The sequence below is a fragment of the Triticum aestivum genome, chromosome 2A (assembly GCF_018294505.1).
Source record: "Triticum aestivum cultivar Chinese Spring chromosome 2A, IWGSC CS RefSeq v2.1, whole genome shotgun sequence".
NCBI classification, from domain to species: domain Eukaryota; kingdom Viridiplantae; phylum Streptophyta; class Magnoliopsida; order Poales; family Poaceae; genus Triticum; species Triticum aestivum.
Genome location: NC_057797.1, coordinates 141,878,961 through 141,894,222, shown reverse-complemented (window position 1 = coordinate 141,894,222; position 15,262 = coordinate 141,878,961). Strand labels below are relative to the sequence as shown.

Below are 15,262 nucleotides of genomic sequence, written 5' to 3'. Positions count from 1 at the left end.
GTGGCGTCCTCCTGCGGCAGCCGTCGACCCAGTATCGGTCGGCCCCCGTATCGTCTCCCCGCTCTGTCTCCCACCGGCGCAAGCGCTCCGGTCGGTCGAGACTTCAGAGGTGGGTGAGGCATGCCGTGGCTCGCCAGTCGGCCGCCCCGCAAGTCGCGGCAATCGAGCCCGACGAATCCCTCTGCGGCCTGTTCGACCTGTCGACTGGCTCCGCGGAGACCGCATCCGAGTGCGACAGCAGCGACCCAGCGGCTGAGATCCTGGCGGTCGATGGAACGCACAGTCCTCCCGGTTTCCCTCGCGCTGATGGAGGCGCGGGTGGGGGCGACCCGTCGCATCCCCACGATGAGTATCTCCCCGAACCTCTCACGTCATTACAGCGAGAGGAGCTTCGCCGCCGGAACACGGACGCACTCCGCACTCCTATCGTCGGAGAGTCCCCCGAGGCCCGGGCCTTGGAGGACGCGCGCTTGGCTAATTTGGCCGAGCGCACTCGACTGGAGAATCTCCAGCGAGCACTCGACGAGCAAGCGCGTCAGCGGGCTCCCGAGTCTAGTCGACGCCAGCTCTTCCCGCCGACGCAGGTATACCGAACCCCAGTTCAGAATTTGGCCGCCGCGGCCCGTATAGCAGAATCGATTCAGCCCTCCCAGTCGGAGGCTGGCAGGGGCTTGTTACAGATCAGAGCGTTGCTCCGGGCGGCGGGAAACCAGAATTCCGCCGTTTCTCAGTCGCGGAATAGGATCCACAGTCGATCCGTTGCAACAGATACAGTCCAGTCGGCTCACAGCCCGCGGTCGCCCCCGAGGCGTGAGGGACGTGGCGACCGGCATGATCAGTACAGAAGGAATGAGCAGTATGATCACCGATCCGATCGTGATGATCGACGTCGAGTGCCAACCCCTCCCCCGAGGAGTGGGTCATATGCGCCTCGACATCGAGATGACAGGCGCCCTCATAGCGTTGGGCAGAGGATTCCCGTCGACCCCAGGGACCCAGGCTTTGACGCGAGATCTGTCCTCGTTCAAGGCTTGGTTGACAGGAACAGGGCTCATCGGGAAGGCCAGAACAGAGATGCGCCCGCCAGCAGCAGAATACGTGTTTCAGGGCCAGAGTGTTTCAGTCGAGCCATCAGGGCCGCGGTGATTCCTCCCAACTTTCGGTTGGCGACTGGAGTCAGCAAGTTCACCGGTGAGTCTAAGCCTGACACTTGGCTCGAAGATTACCGAGTGGCTGTACAGATTGGCGGTGGCAATGATGAGGTGGCTATGAAGCATTTGCCTCTCCTGTTAGAGGGCTCGGCCAGAGCGTGGCTGAATCAGTTAGCACCCAGCAGCATCTACACTTGGGAGGATCTCTCTCGAGTGTTTGTCACAACCTTTGAGGGAACATGCAAGCGACCCGCAGGCCTTACAGAATTGCGGTCTTGCGTGCAGAAGCCGAGTGAAACTCTGAGGGATTACATCCAGAGGTGGATCACTTTGCATCACACAGTTGAGAACGTACCGGATCACCAAGCAGTTTGTGCCTTTAAAGAAGGCGTCAAGAACAGAGAGTTGAACCTGAAGTTCGGTCGGACCGGAGAAATGTCCCTGAATCGGATGATGGAAATTGCCACCAAATACGCTAACGGAGAAGATGAAGATCGACTCCGGAGTGGCAAGCAGAAAGCAGTCGCCCAGGAAACCGGAGGCAATTCCAGTCGGAAGCAGAAGCGGAAGGCCGAGCCAGCCGCCCCTGGGGAGGCCCTGGCCGCAACCCAGGGAAATTTCAAGGGAAAACCCAAAGGCCCCTGGAAGCCCAAGAAAGTCAAGGATCAAGATGGAAATGATGTTTTGGATCTGCCATGTCACATCCACACCAAGAAAGATGAAGAGGGTAATTTCATTTACCCAAAGCATACCACTCGACAGTGCCGGCTCCTGATCCAGCAGTTTCAGGGCAAACAGCCCAAAGATAAGGAAAAAGAGTCGGACAGAGTCGAGGACAAGGAAGATAGCGACGACGGATACCCCCAAATCAATTCCACCCTGATGATTTTTGCTGATGTCGAAAGCAAAAGTCGACTGAAAGTCATTAACCGTGAGGTGAATATGGTTGCTCCGGCGACACCCAGTTATCTGAAGTGGTCTCAGACTGCCATCACATTCGACCGGTCCGATCACCCTACGCACATTGCCACCCCTGGGAGGCAAGCTTTGGTGGTCGACCCAGTTGTCGAAGGCACTCGACTGACCAAAGTCCTGATGGATGGTGGCAGTGGCCTGAACATATTGTATGCTGAAACATTGAAAGGGATGGGCATTCCGATGTCCAGGCTCAGTGCCAGCAACATGAGCTTCCATGGAGTCATTCCTGGAAAGAAAGCCGAGTCACTCGGCCAGATTGCTCTCGACGTGGTTTTCGGTGATTCAAAGAATTACCGCAGGGAAAAGTTGACATTTGAGGTTGTGGACTTCCAAAGTGCTTATCATGCTATTCTGGGCCGGCCAGCTTATGCACGCTTCATGGCTCGACCATGCTACGTGTATCTCAAGTTGAAGATGCCCGGCCCCAGAGGTGTGATCACCGTTACCGGCAATCGGAAGAAAGCAGAAGAGTGTTTTCAGAAAGGATCGAAGATTGCTGACGCTCAGATGGCAGTTGTTGAGCTACAAGAGTACCAGAAGACTGCTGATCCGAGTGAATTGCTACGAGCCAAGAAGCCTGCTTCAGAATCCGCTTTTCAGTCGTCCGGTGAAACTAAGCCAGCTCACATTCACCCGACCGACCCCGACGCTGCTCCGACTCACATCTCGACGACGCTCGACTCCAAATAGGAAGAAGCGCTCATCCAGTTCCTCCGTGAGAACTGGGACGTCTTCGCATGGAAGCCTTCTGACATGCCTGGAGTTCCCAGGGGGCTGGCTGAGCACCGCCTACGAGTCGACCCGAAGTTCAAGCCTGTGAAAGAACATCTTCGACGGTCCGCCGTCCAGAAGAGGAAAGCTATTGGCGAGGAGGTGGCTCGGCTCTTAGCAGCGGAGTTCATCCGAGAGATTTACCACTCCGAGTGGCTCGCCAATGTAGTCATGGTCCCCAAAAAGGACAAGTCACTTCGCATGTGCATTGACTTTAAACACATCAATCGGGCCTGCCCGAAAGATCATTTCCCTCTCCCCCGCATCGACCAGGTAGTGGACTCGACCGCGGGGTGTGAGCGTTTGTCTTTTCTAGATGCTTATTCAGGGTACCATCAGATCCGTCTGTATGGACCCGACGAGATCAAAACGGCTTTCATCACCCCATTTGGGTGCTTCTGTTATGTCACCATGCCCTTCGGCCTCAAGAATGCTGGAGCCACGTTCATGAGGATGATTCAGAAGTGTTTACTCACTCAGATCAGTCGGAACGTAGAAGCATACATGGATGATATTGTGGTTAAGTCACGGAAAGGTTCCGACCTACTGACTGACCTTGCCGAAACCTTTGCTAACCTCAGGGGATACGATATCAAGCTCAATCCATCAAAGTGCACATTCGGAGTTCCAGGTGGAAAGTTACTCGGTTTTCTCGTTTCCGAACGAGGAATCGACGCCAATCCCGAGAAAGTTGGCACCATACTCCGGATGAAGCGCCCTGTGCGTGTACACGATGTCCAGAAACTTACAGGTTGCTTGGCCGCTCTAAGTCGATTCATTTCTCGTCTCGGTGAAAAGGCGTTGCCTCTTTACCGACTGATGAAGAAGTCTGACAAGTTCGAGTGGACTCCAGAAGCTGACGCAGCGTTTGCAGAGCTCAAAGCTCTACTCTCCACCCAGCCGGTGCTTGCTGCCCCAATCAGTAAAGAGCCTCTGCTGCTGTACATTGCGGCCACGGGACAAGTTGTCAGTACAGTACTCACGGTCGAGCGGGAAGAAGAAGGAAAGGCCTTCAGAGTTCAGCGCCCAGTATATTATGTGTCTGAAGTTTTGACCCCTTCGAAGCAAAGATATCCCCATTACCAGAAGCTTGTATATGGGATCTACATGACCACGAAGAAGGTTGCACACTACTTCTCTGACCATTCCATTACAGTCGTCAGCGACGCTCCACTGTCAGAGATCTTGCACAACAGAGATGCAACTGGTCGAGTGGCTAAGTGGGCGATTGAACTCCTCCCCCTAGATATCAAGTTTGAAGCAAAGAAGGCTATCAAGTCCCAAGCAATTGCAGATTTCGTCGCCGAGTGGATTGAACAGCAACTCCCGACTCAAGTTCACTCGGAGCACTGGACCATGTTCTTCGATGGATCTAAGATGCTGAACGGTTCCGGTGCTGGGGTAGTATTGGTCTCCCCCCGAGGAGATAAGCTCAGATACGTTCTCCAGATTCACTTCGATTCCTCCAACAATGAAGCAGAATATGAAGCACTCTTGTACGGGTTGCGCATGGCCATTTCACTCGGCGTCCGGCGCCTCATGGTCTACGGCGACTCAGATTTGGTGGTTAATCAGGTGATGAAGGAGTGGGACGTCAGAAGCCCGGCTATGACTGGCTATTGCAACGCAGTAAGAAAGCTAGAAAAGAAATTCGAGGGGTTAGAGCTTCATCACATCCCCCGACTGAAAAATCAAGCAGCAGATGATCTGGCAAAGATAGGCTCCAAGAGAGAAGCCATTCCCAGCAATGTGTTTTTGGAGCACATCCGCTCGCCGTCAGTCCAGGAGGATCCCTTCGCAGAAGAAGCCCCGCAACCGAAAAGTGCCACAGATCCGACTGAAGTCGAAATTCCTGCTGTGGTCGACCTAGTCATGGAGGTCTTGGCTATCACTCCTGACTGGACGGTACCATACATCGCGTATATCTTGAGGAAAGAACTCCCGGAGGACGAGGAAGAGGCTCGACAGATCGTCCGCCGATCCAAGGCCTTCACAGTCATAAAGGGACAGTTGTATAGGGAAAGCGCGACTGGAATCGGTCAGAAATGCATAACACCAGAAGAGGGTCAGATGATCCTTAATGATATCCACTCGGGGACCTGTGGTCACCATGCGTCCTCTTGGACCATTGTGGCTAAAGCATACCGAGCAGGATTTTACTGGCCAAGAGCAAATGAGATGGCAAAAGAGATAGTCGACAAGTGTGGAGGTTGCCAGTTCTACTCCAACATGTCACACAAGCCTGCATCAGCCCTGAAGACCATTCCACTCGTCTGGCCCTTTGCTGTCTGGGGACTGGACATGGTCGGTCCACTGAGAACAGGCAGGAGCGGATTCACGCATGTGCTTGTGGCAGTCGACAAGTTCACCAAATGGATTGAAGCCAAGCCTATCAAGAATCTCGATGCTTGCACTGCTATCAGTTTCGTTAGAGGGCTGATGTTCAGATATGGGGTCCCGCATATCATCATCACCGACAATGGGTCAAACTTCGATTCAGACAAGTTCAGAGCTTTTTGCGCCTCTCAAGGTACGCGCGTCGACTACGCGTCGGTCGCGCATCCTCAGTCGAATGGACAAGCTGAAAGAGCAAATGGTCTGATTCTCAAAGGATTGAAGCCTCGATTGATGCGTGATCTCAAGCACGCAGCAGGCGCTTGGGTAGACGAACTTCCATCGGTTTTGTGGGGGCTGAGGACCACCCCGAACCGATCGACCGGAAGAACGCCATTTTTTCTGGTTTACGGAGCCGAAGCCGTCCTGCCGAGTGATCTACTTCACAACGCCCCCAGAGTCGAGCTTTATAACGAAGACGAAGCAGAGCAAGCCCGGCAAGACGCAGTCGACCTCCTAGAGGAGGAGAGGGAAATGGCTATGATCAGATCGACCATCTATCAGCAAGACTTGCGTCGATTCCATGCCAGAAATGTGAAGAGCCGAGCCTTCCAGGAAGGAGATTTGGTCCTCCGAGTGGATCAACAGAAACCACACAAACTTGCTCCTACTTGGGAAGGTCCCTTCATCGTCACCAGAGTCCTCCATAATGGAGCATATCACCTCTACAATGTTGATCACCAGACCGACGAGCCACGAGCTTGGAATGCGGAACTACTCCGCCCCTTTTACACTTGAGTTCTCCCTTGGACGAGATGTAATAAGAAAAAATTTCTGCAGTTCATTTTTACCAAATACAAGAGCGTCCCAATAATTGCTGTCACTCTTGTTTGCATACGAAATCCCCCAGTGGGTGACTTAGCTGCGAATCCGTTTCGCCTAAGTTTGAAAAAAAAATCCTACCGAGTGGAGAGCAATCCTCCCACTCGGGGGGCTTAGCTGCAGTCCAGTACTCGCCTAAGTTCTCTCACTTAGAGGCTTAGCTGCAGTCAGGCGCTCGCCTAAGTTTGAAAAAATCCTACCGAGTGGAGAGCAATCCTCCCACTCGGGGGCTTAGCTGCAGTCCAGTACTCGCCTAAGTTCTCTCACTTAGAGGCTTAGCTGCAGTCAGGCGCTCGCCTATGTATATAAAAATCCTACCGAGTGGAGAGCAAACCTCCCACTCGGGGGCTTAGCTGCAGCCCAGCGCTCGCCTAAGTGTTTAAAAATCCTACCGAGCGGCGAGCCAGACTCCCACTCGGAGGCTTAGCTGCAGCCCAGTGCTCGCCTAAGTGTTTAAAAAATCCTACAGAGTATAGAGCAACCCTCCCACTCGGGGCTTAGTTGCAGTCCAGCACTCGCCTAAGTTCTCTCACTTAGAGACTTAGCTGCAGTCTGGCACTCGCCTAAGTTTGAAAAAATCCTACCGAGTGGAGAGCGATCCTCCCACTCGGGGGCTTAGCTGCAGTCCAGCACTCGCCTAAGTTCCCTCACTTAGAGACTTAGCTGCAGTCCGGCACTCGCCTAAGTTTGAAAAAATCCTACCGAGTGGAGAGCAAACCTCCCACTCGGGGGCTTAGCTGCAGCCCAACGCTCGCCTAAGTGTTTAAAAATCCTACCGAGTGGCAAGCCAGACTCCCACTCGGAGGCTTAGCTGCAGCCCAGTGCTCGCCTAAGTGTTTAAAAAATCCTACCGAGTGTAGAGCAACCCTCCCACTCGGAGGCTTAGCTGCAGTCCAGCACTCGCCTAAGTTCTCTCACTTAGAGACTTAGCTGCAGTCCGACACTCGCCTAAGTTTGAAAAAATCCTACCGAGTGGAGAGCGATCCTCCCACTCGGGGGCTTAGCTGCAGTCCAGCACTCGCCTAAGTTCCCTCACTTAGAGACTTAGCTGCAGTCCGGCACTCGCCTAAGTTTGAAAAAATCCTACCGAGTGGAGAGCGATCCTCCCACTCGGGGGCTTAGCTGCAGTCCAGCACTCGCCTAAGTTCTCTCACTTAGAGACTTAGCTACAGTCCGGCACTCGCCTAAGTTTGAAAAAATCCTACCGAGTGGAGAGCGATCCTCCCACTCGGGGGCTTAGCTGCAGCCCAACGCTCGCCTAAGTGTTTAAAAATCCTACCGAGTGGAGAGCAAACCTCTCACTCGGAGGCTTAGCTGCAGCCCAGTGCTCGCCTAAGTACAAGACACAACCCGATCCGCGAGTCGACTGCTACCTTCCCCTTCGGAGCTGCGCTGCAAATACAAGGTTATTCCGAGTGAAGATCAAGATCCACTCGACGAATCAAACCATGAAGATATTCAACGAGAAATCAAGATCAGATAAAGCCTAAAAGGTCCCAGACCTCAGGCCAAAGTAATCGAGCCCTCAGCTCGACGGAGTTTAACGGTTACAAAATCCACTCGGCATTCCGAGGCAAATTTAAAGTGGAGCTTAAAAGTTTTTCACTCCTTAGGTGGAGGACTGGAAGGGGCGACGAACTCGTCCAAGTCGATCCGTCTGCAATACGGGTGGCATCAGCGATGAAAGTCTCCATGAAATCTTGAAAGTTGTGCTTCCTGGTATTGGCAACTTGGATGGCGGCCAGCTTCTCTTCTCGCGCCTCCTTGCAATGGACGCGGACCAGAGACAGAGCCACATCAGCGCCACACCGAGCAGAAGACTTCTTCCACTCCTGCACTCGGTCAGGGATTCCGTTAAGTCGAGTCATCAGAGACTCGAGATCGTTTTGGAGCGTAGCCTCTGGCCAAAGTGCCGGGTCGATCCGTGACATGGCAACCTTCAGTCGAGCCAAGTAGTCCACGACGCCGTCAATGCGAGATTCCAGTCGGAGCAGATTCATGGCAGCTTCATCTTTCACGGGAGAGTTGATTGGATCCAAACCTGTTTCGATCCGCCCAGTCTCCTCTTCAAAGTTCTGGCAAAGCTCTGCATACACGATCCAAGGATAAGTCAATTTTCATAGACTGAGTCGACACAAAAAAAACCAGTCGGAACTGAATGTGCACCTTCAAGCTTGATGTACAACTTCTTGGCGAGGCTCCTCAAGTAGCTCTCCAGGTCGTCCCTCCTGCGAGCGATGCCTTCCACCTTCTCGCTCAGGGTGAGGTTCTCCTTCTTCCAACGTGTACACTCCCGGTTGGCTTCATTCAGAGCGGTCTTCAGCTTGGCATTCTCTTCTTCCAATTGGCCGACCGAAGCCAGCTTCTGTTCGGCCAGAGCGGTCTTGTCGTCAGCCTCCTTACGGGCAGCAGCCAAGTCCTGATCCTTCTTCGCCAGAGCTTCGCTCAGTTTTTCTGCAAAGAAGTGATGATTGACTCGGAAATAGCAGAAGGGTACTCAAGCCTAAAAACTAACCAGTCGACAAAGTCGTCTTACCTGCGGCGCCGTCTCTGACCTTCTGCAGCTCTGTTCTGGCCAGCTCCAGATCAAGGTTCAGTTGAATCTTCTGCTTCTCCAACTCAGTATAGCGAGCTACAAGTTCGCAGGATTTCTGTAAAAGAAAAATCAGTCGACAGACGTCCAAGATAAGTTGCTTCCGAGTAACTAAGAGACAATGACGACGTTTCTAAGACCACAGCCGAATCAAAAACATTCGACAGTAGTCTCGGGGACTACACCCAGTGGGTGCACTCAGCGTGCCCCCACTGGTTCGACCAAAAAAAAGATCTTCGGGGAAAAACCGAGTGAAGAAATACAGCTACAGCAACACAATGTAAAGACTACAGTCGACTGCCAGCAGTCCACCGTAGTCTCGGGGACTACACCCAGTGGGTGCACTTAGCGTGCCCCCACTCGTCCAAGAATTGGCAGACACACCCAGTGGGTGTACAGATACAGATACAAAAGATCTTCGGAAAAGAGACTCTTCAAACAGCATATCATAACAGACCAAGTGTTGAGTCGACTGACCTGGACGTTGCTCTGAAGAGCCGAACTCGCGTCATAGGCTGCTTGGCTGGCCTCCCGAGCCATCTTCACTTGCTCCATCATGATCCCCGCCTGGCGTATAGCCTCCTTTGCAGCAGCCGCTTGGTCCTCAGGGACGGGGTACGCAGCAAAAAGCGAAGGTGGATCCGCAGTCGACGCCGAAGGCCGCACGCTCGTCAGAGGAATGGCGAAAGTCACAGAAGCCCGAGTGGTGTCACCACCATCCCGAGCCATGGCCTCAGACGCCGGAGCAGGTTGGGGGGTCTTGTCAGCCGTCGACCTCTTGTTCCTCCTCATTCTCAGCGGTTCGTTGTCGTCGTCATCCGGGAGGTCGATAACATGAGGAGGGGCTACAAAGGAAACGTTCAATCGACCAGGGTTGCAATAAATGTTTAGTCGACTCAAAGCGGAACGTCAGTAATCGTACCAGGGTTGGAGGTAACAGCATCCTCCATCTCTTGGTCGTTTTCCTTGGCGGAGACCTCAGAGGTAGCAGCACTGCAAGCCTCGAAAGTCAGTCGGTTGGCTCAATGGATCGACCAAGGATCCGTCCACGGTCGACAAAGGATAACAAGTTTTATTATTACCCAGAAATGGTGGGGACGGCCATCTTCATCTTGGGCAGAGCCTTGGGCGGCTTGGACGGCGCTGCGCGCGGGTGCTTGGGAGCCTTTCCAGTCGGCGTAGGAGAAGAGGTCCGAGGGCGTTTCGACGACTGCCCAACAGGAGCAGTCGCACTACCATGCTCCCGCGCTGGGTCGTGTGTGAGCTTGGATCGCCCCTCCGGGTGGGGGGGGGGGTTCAAACTCCTCCTCCTCCTCTTCGCTGGAGTCGACGTCGTCGCCTCCCTCTCCTTCACCGTCGGACTCCCACTCGCCTTGATCGTCCCCGCTCTCACCTCCGCTCGCCTCCCCTTCCTCAGTTGGCCCCTGTGCCCCATTGGGCGTCGAGTACATTTCAGTAGTCGCCTGAAAAACAACAGACAAGACAAAGGTCGATCGACCAACTCAAAGAAGACCAATGAAGAAAAACAAGACCTCAGTCAGGAGCATAGAGACATACCTGGTCCACGTCGTACGAGTTGTCGAGTGGAATTACCCTCCTGGCTCCTCGGGGGTTGTCCTTGTTTCCTGTGATGCTCGACAGCCACCCCTCCAGCATCTCATCAGTGACCTCCTCCGGGTGGATCCGAGTGGTGTCGTCAAGACCCGAGTACAGCCACATCGGGTGGTCACGAGCCTGGAGCGGTTGGATGCGCCTCCGGAGGAAGACCTCCAGCAAATCCATGCCCGTCACGCCCTCACGGACAAGCTCAACCACTCGACCGGCCAGCACTTTGACTTGAGCCCTTTCCTCCGGCGCCACTTTCAGAGAAGCAGGTTTTTCAGCTCGGTCGAGGGAGAAAGGAGGAAGACCAGTCGACTGTCCTGGGGTCGCCTGGTCCTGACAGTAGAACCAGGTCGCCTGCCAGCCACGGACCGACTCCGGGAAAGTAATGGATGGAAAACAGCTCTTCCCCCTCGTCTGGATCGCCAAGCCCCCGCACAACTGGATCACCTGCGTCCTCTCGTCACTCGACTTGGCCTTCTTGACCGATTGAGAACGGCAGGTAAAGATGTGCTTGAAAAGTCCCCAATGGGGGCGGCAACCCAAGAAAGCCTCACACATGGAAATGAAAGCGGCAAGGTATACAATGGAGTTGGGAGTAAAGTGGTGGAGCTGCGCTCCGAAGAAGTTCAAGAAGCTCCGAAAAAAGGATGGGGCGGCAGAGAAAACCCTCGGTCGATGTGGGTGGCTAGGAGCACGCACTCACCATCGCGGGGTTGAGGTTCGATCTCTCTCCCCGGAAGACGCGCAGCCTCGTGGGGAATGACTCCCCCCTCGACCATGTCGTCGAGATCCTCTTGCCGGATCACTGACGGCATCCAATCGCCCTGGATCCAGCCCTTGGGCAGAGCGGACCTTGAGGAGGATCCGCCCCGAGCGGATCTTTTCCCCTTCCCCTGCGCCGCCGCCTTCTTCACGCGCTCCAGAGCGGAGGTCTTGCCCTTCGTCATCGTCGCCGGCGAAGTCTCGCACGGGCCTGCTGCGCCGGGGCGAGAACGGAGGTGGCGGAAGGACTTGCGAAGGGAGAGAGGAAGAAGAAAGGAGGAGAAGAGAGCGCACTGCTTGGAAACCCCGAGCCGGCGATTTATAAGGGGCCGCTCCCGAGTGGCTGACTGGTAGGCCCAAACTATCCAGTCAAATCCCGCAGCGGACGCGCGCGCAGTACGTGGCGAAAAAGGCGACGCGGGGATCGAGGAGCTTCCGCTTTATCGCTTCCGATTACTGCGGCCGCTCCCGTCCCGCGCGCTTCCCAAAATCCGAAATCCCACGACATCCGCGGGCTGCAGAACAACTTGTCAAAACGGAAGACCCCGCCCGCGCCGACGCTCGGTATGTCACAAATAAAGAAATTCACTCGACGAAAGGCCTGGAATGGATCAAGGCGACTGAAAAAGGTTGGCAACGTCATCCGTGACGATTGACCCAAAACGAGGCACTCACGTAGCCCAAAGAACCAGTCGGAAAGATCTCCAACTCTTTCCCCACTCTAACCTCGATCCATTCGGGGGCTAATGATGAAGCCATGTACCTAGGGTAGGGGCACGGACCCGTCCAAAAAGCCCTACCCTAGGACATCCCTAGAAGAAGTCACCTTTCAATCGACTTGAAGGTATCCCACTCGACGGATTCAGGACACTCGACCAAGAAGCTATCACTCGACCATGAAGCCAACCACTCGACCGCCAGGAGACCTAAAGTCACTCCGCAGGCAAACGGCCGGCTATCAAGTAGTCTTTATCGCCATTATAGCACTTTATTAGGGGCGTTACCAGTAACGCCCAACCTTAAATGTACCTTAAACCCTGCATTACTGAGGGCAGGAGGGGGCCGGCGAACTCTATATAAGCCACCCCCTCCTCAGTATGAAGGGTTCGCACCCCTGTTATTCACACGCCAGTAATCCAGTCGACCGCCTCCAGGCACCGAGACGTAGGGCTGTTACTTCCTCCGCGAAGGGCCTGAACTCGTACATCTTGGTGTGTTTACAACTTCCCAATAGCTGAGATCTAGCCTCTCCATACATACCCCCGTACATCACTGTCAGAGTTAGAACCACGACAGTGACATCGCGCATAACGCCAGCCACTGGCCGAACATCTAAAATCGTCGACCAGAAAAATAGACGGGAGACGCCGCCACCATGGACGCCATCGAGACGGGACTAGAGCCCGGGCATTATTCTTGGATGAGTCGTTGCCATCACCGCCAAAAACAGCACTGCCACACACACTCTACTCACCGATGGCGAGCACACATATCCCCGAGCCACTCGACACCACCCGAAAAGACGCTGCCAAGATGGAGCCATGCCTGGGGAAAATTTATTCGACAAGACACCGTCGACTCCATGGATGCAACACTGCCAGACCTACCTATCCTAGACCTACCTACATGCTTGATGTGAAGATCCGGGGCTCCTCCATCCTCACGTTGTCGCACCGGCATACAGATGAAGGAGTCCACGGACATGCAGGCGGCGCACGGTTGGGCTGGACGTGCCCTTTTCTCTCCTCTTGGAACTGTTCTAGGCGTATCCATTGTTCTTACGTTGATATCCAGCCCTAGCAAGGGGTTTCTTCTAATCTCGACAGAGACGAAAATGCTCTCTAATCCCAAGCTCACATAATATTAAAATTCAAAGCAATAATAAAATAATTCAAAATTTTCTCTTTTTTTGACAAACATTGATGAATGTTTGACCCGCGCGCAAAATTTCGTGATGAAATCTGGAGGTCTGAGAAAAACTATTGATACTCCAAGCATGTCATTTTGTCACCAAATTTTGCATGCATGTTAGAAATTCATCAATATTTATCACAAACAAATTCAGATTTTTTTAATTTAGGGGGTCGGCTTTTTCATGTGATGTCCATTTGCATTTTTAATTTGGCGCACTTTCAACCTGCCAGCTCCAACTAGCATATCTAATATGTTCGAGAACTAGTTGGGTAGTGTCCATCCTAAGCTTAAGGGCAATTACATGTGGGTTGTCTGTACTTTACTTTGGGTAATATGGAATTGTAATGATTTTGTCTTTAACATGTCTGAGCTCGAAAAAAGCGTGGTTCATTTTGAGAGCTACCGGATGGATTCTTACACGCTACATCCTCCCTTCTTCTTGTAGAGGTCTGGGTGTTCATGTAGTTTTTTGGTGCAACTGATGGGACATAGCCAAATATGATCCGTTCGGTTTCAATGGTGATCCAATAATAATTTATGTGATTGAGTCATGTATAATCTCATGATGGCTCGAATATTCACCTACTTATCATCGTGCTTTTTGTATAACACTATGAATATTTGCTACATTTGATTATAATAATCATGATTGTGCATCGTCAATATGATGCAGAGGCTGAATAAAACTGTCCTTTTTGGAAAAAGAAATCACATTTTTTTAGAAAAGGAGGATTAACCCCGGCAGAATGATGCGTGCAGCCCCTTTATTTATTAAGCAAAGTATCCAAAAGTCTAAGATTCAGAACAAGCTCACTCAGAGCTGAAAAAATAATAAACAAAGTAAAAAAATGTCATAACTGACGAAAATATTTTAGCTAAAGCTCTTGTATGAACTATGTACAATTCTTTTTTTTTATTCTATTCCGGAAGGCTTTTGTAATGTTGCTTAATCAATAAAATGCCGAAATTTGCTAAGAAAACGGAACGTCCTAGCGCTGCTCATCAGTCGCTCCACATTTGGTCATCAAGGATAATAGGATATACGAGAAATTTATCTGTCAACGCATTTATCAGCACACCCCACCCTTGTAGAGCTATATAAACATACTTACTGATGTGTGTGTGTGTGTGTGTGTGTGTATATATATATATATATATATATATATATATATATATAATGCACATGTACATCCCGTCTAGGCACATACGCACGTAGACGTAGATCATGGCATTACTCACAAGTCACGAGTCGCAGGAACTCCACAGGATAACGTCGGCCGTACAGATCGGCACACTCTCGTTTGATACCTCAACTAAACAAGCACACGAACAACACTTCATACGTGCACGACACAACGAAGAAGTCCTCATGGATTGGCCTCCGGCTCCGGCTGCGGGAAGAAGAACCCGGTAAGGGTGGGCGTGCGCGTCGCCGGCTTCCACTGCGTCCCCGGGAACGGCGGCAGGTGCATCTCTGGGAACGGCGGGAGCTCGAACTTGGGCATAGGCGGCAGCTTGTAGTCTGGCAGCCTCGGCACGGTCAGGTGTGGCGCGGACGGCGCTTCTTCCGTGGGCGGAGCCGTCTCCTGCTCCTGCAGCCTCCTCGCCGCGCTGCTCATAGCGACGCACGACAGGAGCAGCGCGAGGAGGAACACGAGTGCGGTGTTCCTCGAGGCCATGGTGGACTTCTGTTACGTGCAGCTAGCTAGCTAGCGGTACGTTAACTCTAGATATGTGTGATACTTACTGAGCAGGCGTACGTTGCGTGGTATTTGTAGGGTTGTAGTGGCTCTGCCGGGAGTCCTGCGATTTGGAACAAGGTTGGTCATCTGCACGTAGTCGGTTTGGTTAGACGATCGGTGTGCCTTTTCTAGCTTCAGTTCGATGCCATGGGTGAGAAAGGAGCGGCCGCGGGCAACGTGGATGTCCAAGGGAGCAGGTAGGACCAGTAGTTTTTCGAAAAGGGGCATTTTATTACTTAAAAGGTTTAAGTAACACCCAGTCTCTGCATAACTAAGATGCACACAGCCAATAATGTCCTCATGACAAGCGAAAAATAAAATAAAAAAGGAAGGCGAAATACAAAGAAAAATGTATATTTGTATAGCGCCTAAACCGTCGGTGGCCCAATCATAAGATCATGCTGCCACCCATATTGGGTAAAAGTATCCCTCGCCGTAGCCTCCAATCGTATACACACCTCCGTAAACAGGTCTCGAATCTCCACTCGTTGTAGAGAGGACCATAAACGAAGCGTCTCAGTACATCTGTA

At 52.6% G+C, this 15,262-nt stretch overlaps 1 protein-coding gene across 1 annotated transcript; it reads right to left on the bottom strand.

Moving 5' to 3' along the window:
• Positions 1-14,249: 14,249 nt before the first annotated feature.
• LOC123185022 (protein PELPK2-like) lies at positions 14,250-14,716 on the bottom strand. The gene has a single exon (XM_044597043.1). The coding sequence runs from the start codon at positions 14,667-14,669 to the stop codon at positions 14,358-14,360; it is 312 nt and encodes a 103-aa protein (XP_044452978.1). The 5' UTR covers positions 14,670-14,716; the 3' UTR covers positions 14,250-14,357.
• Between the last annotated feature and the right edge of the window lie 546 nt (positions 14,717-15,262).

What these genes read in the sequence shown, in the direction of transcription:
- LOC123185022 (XM_044597043.1), bottom strand. Translation starts at nt 14,669, where the DNA reads ATGGCCTCGAGGAACACCGCACTCGTGTTCCTCCTCGCGCTGCTCCTG.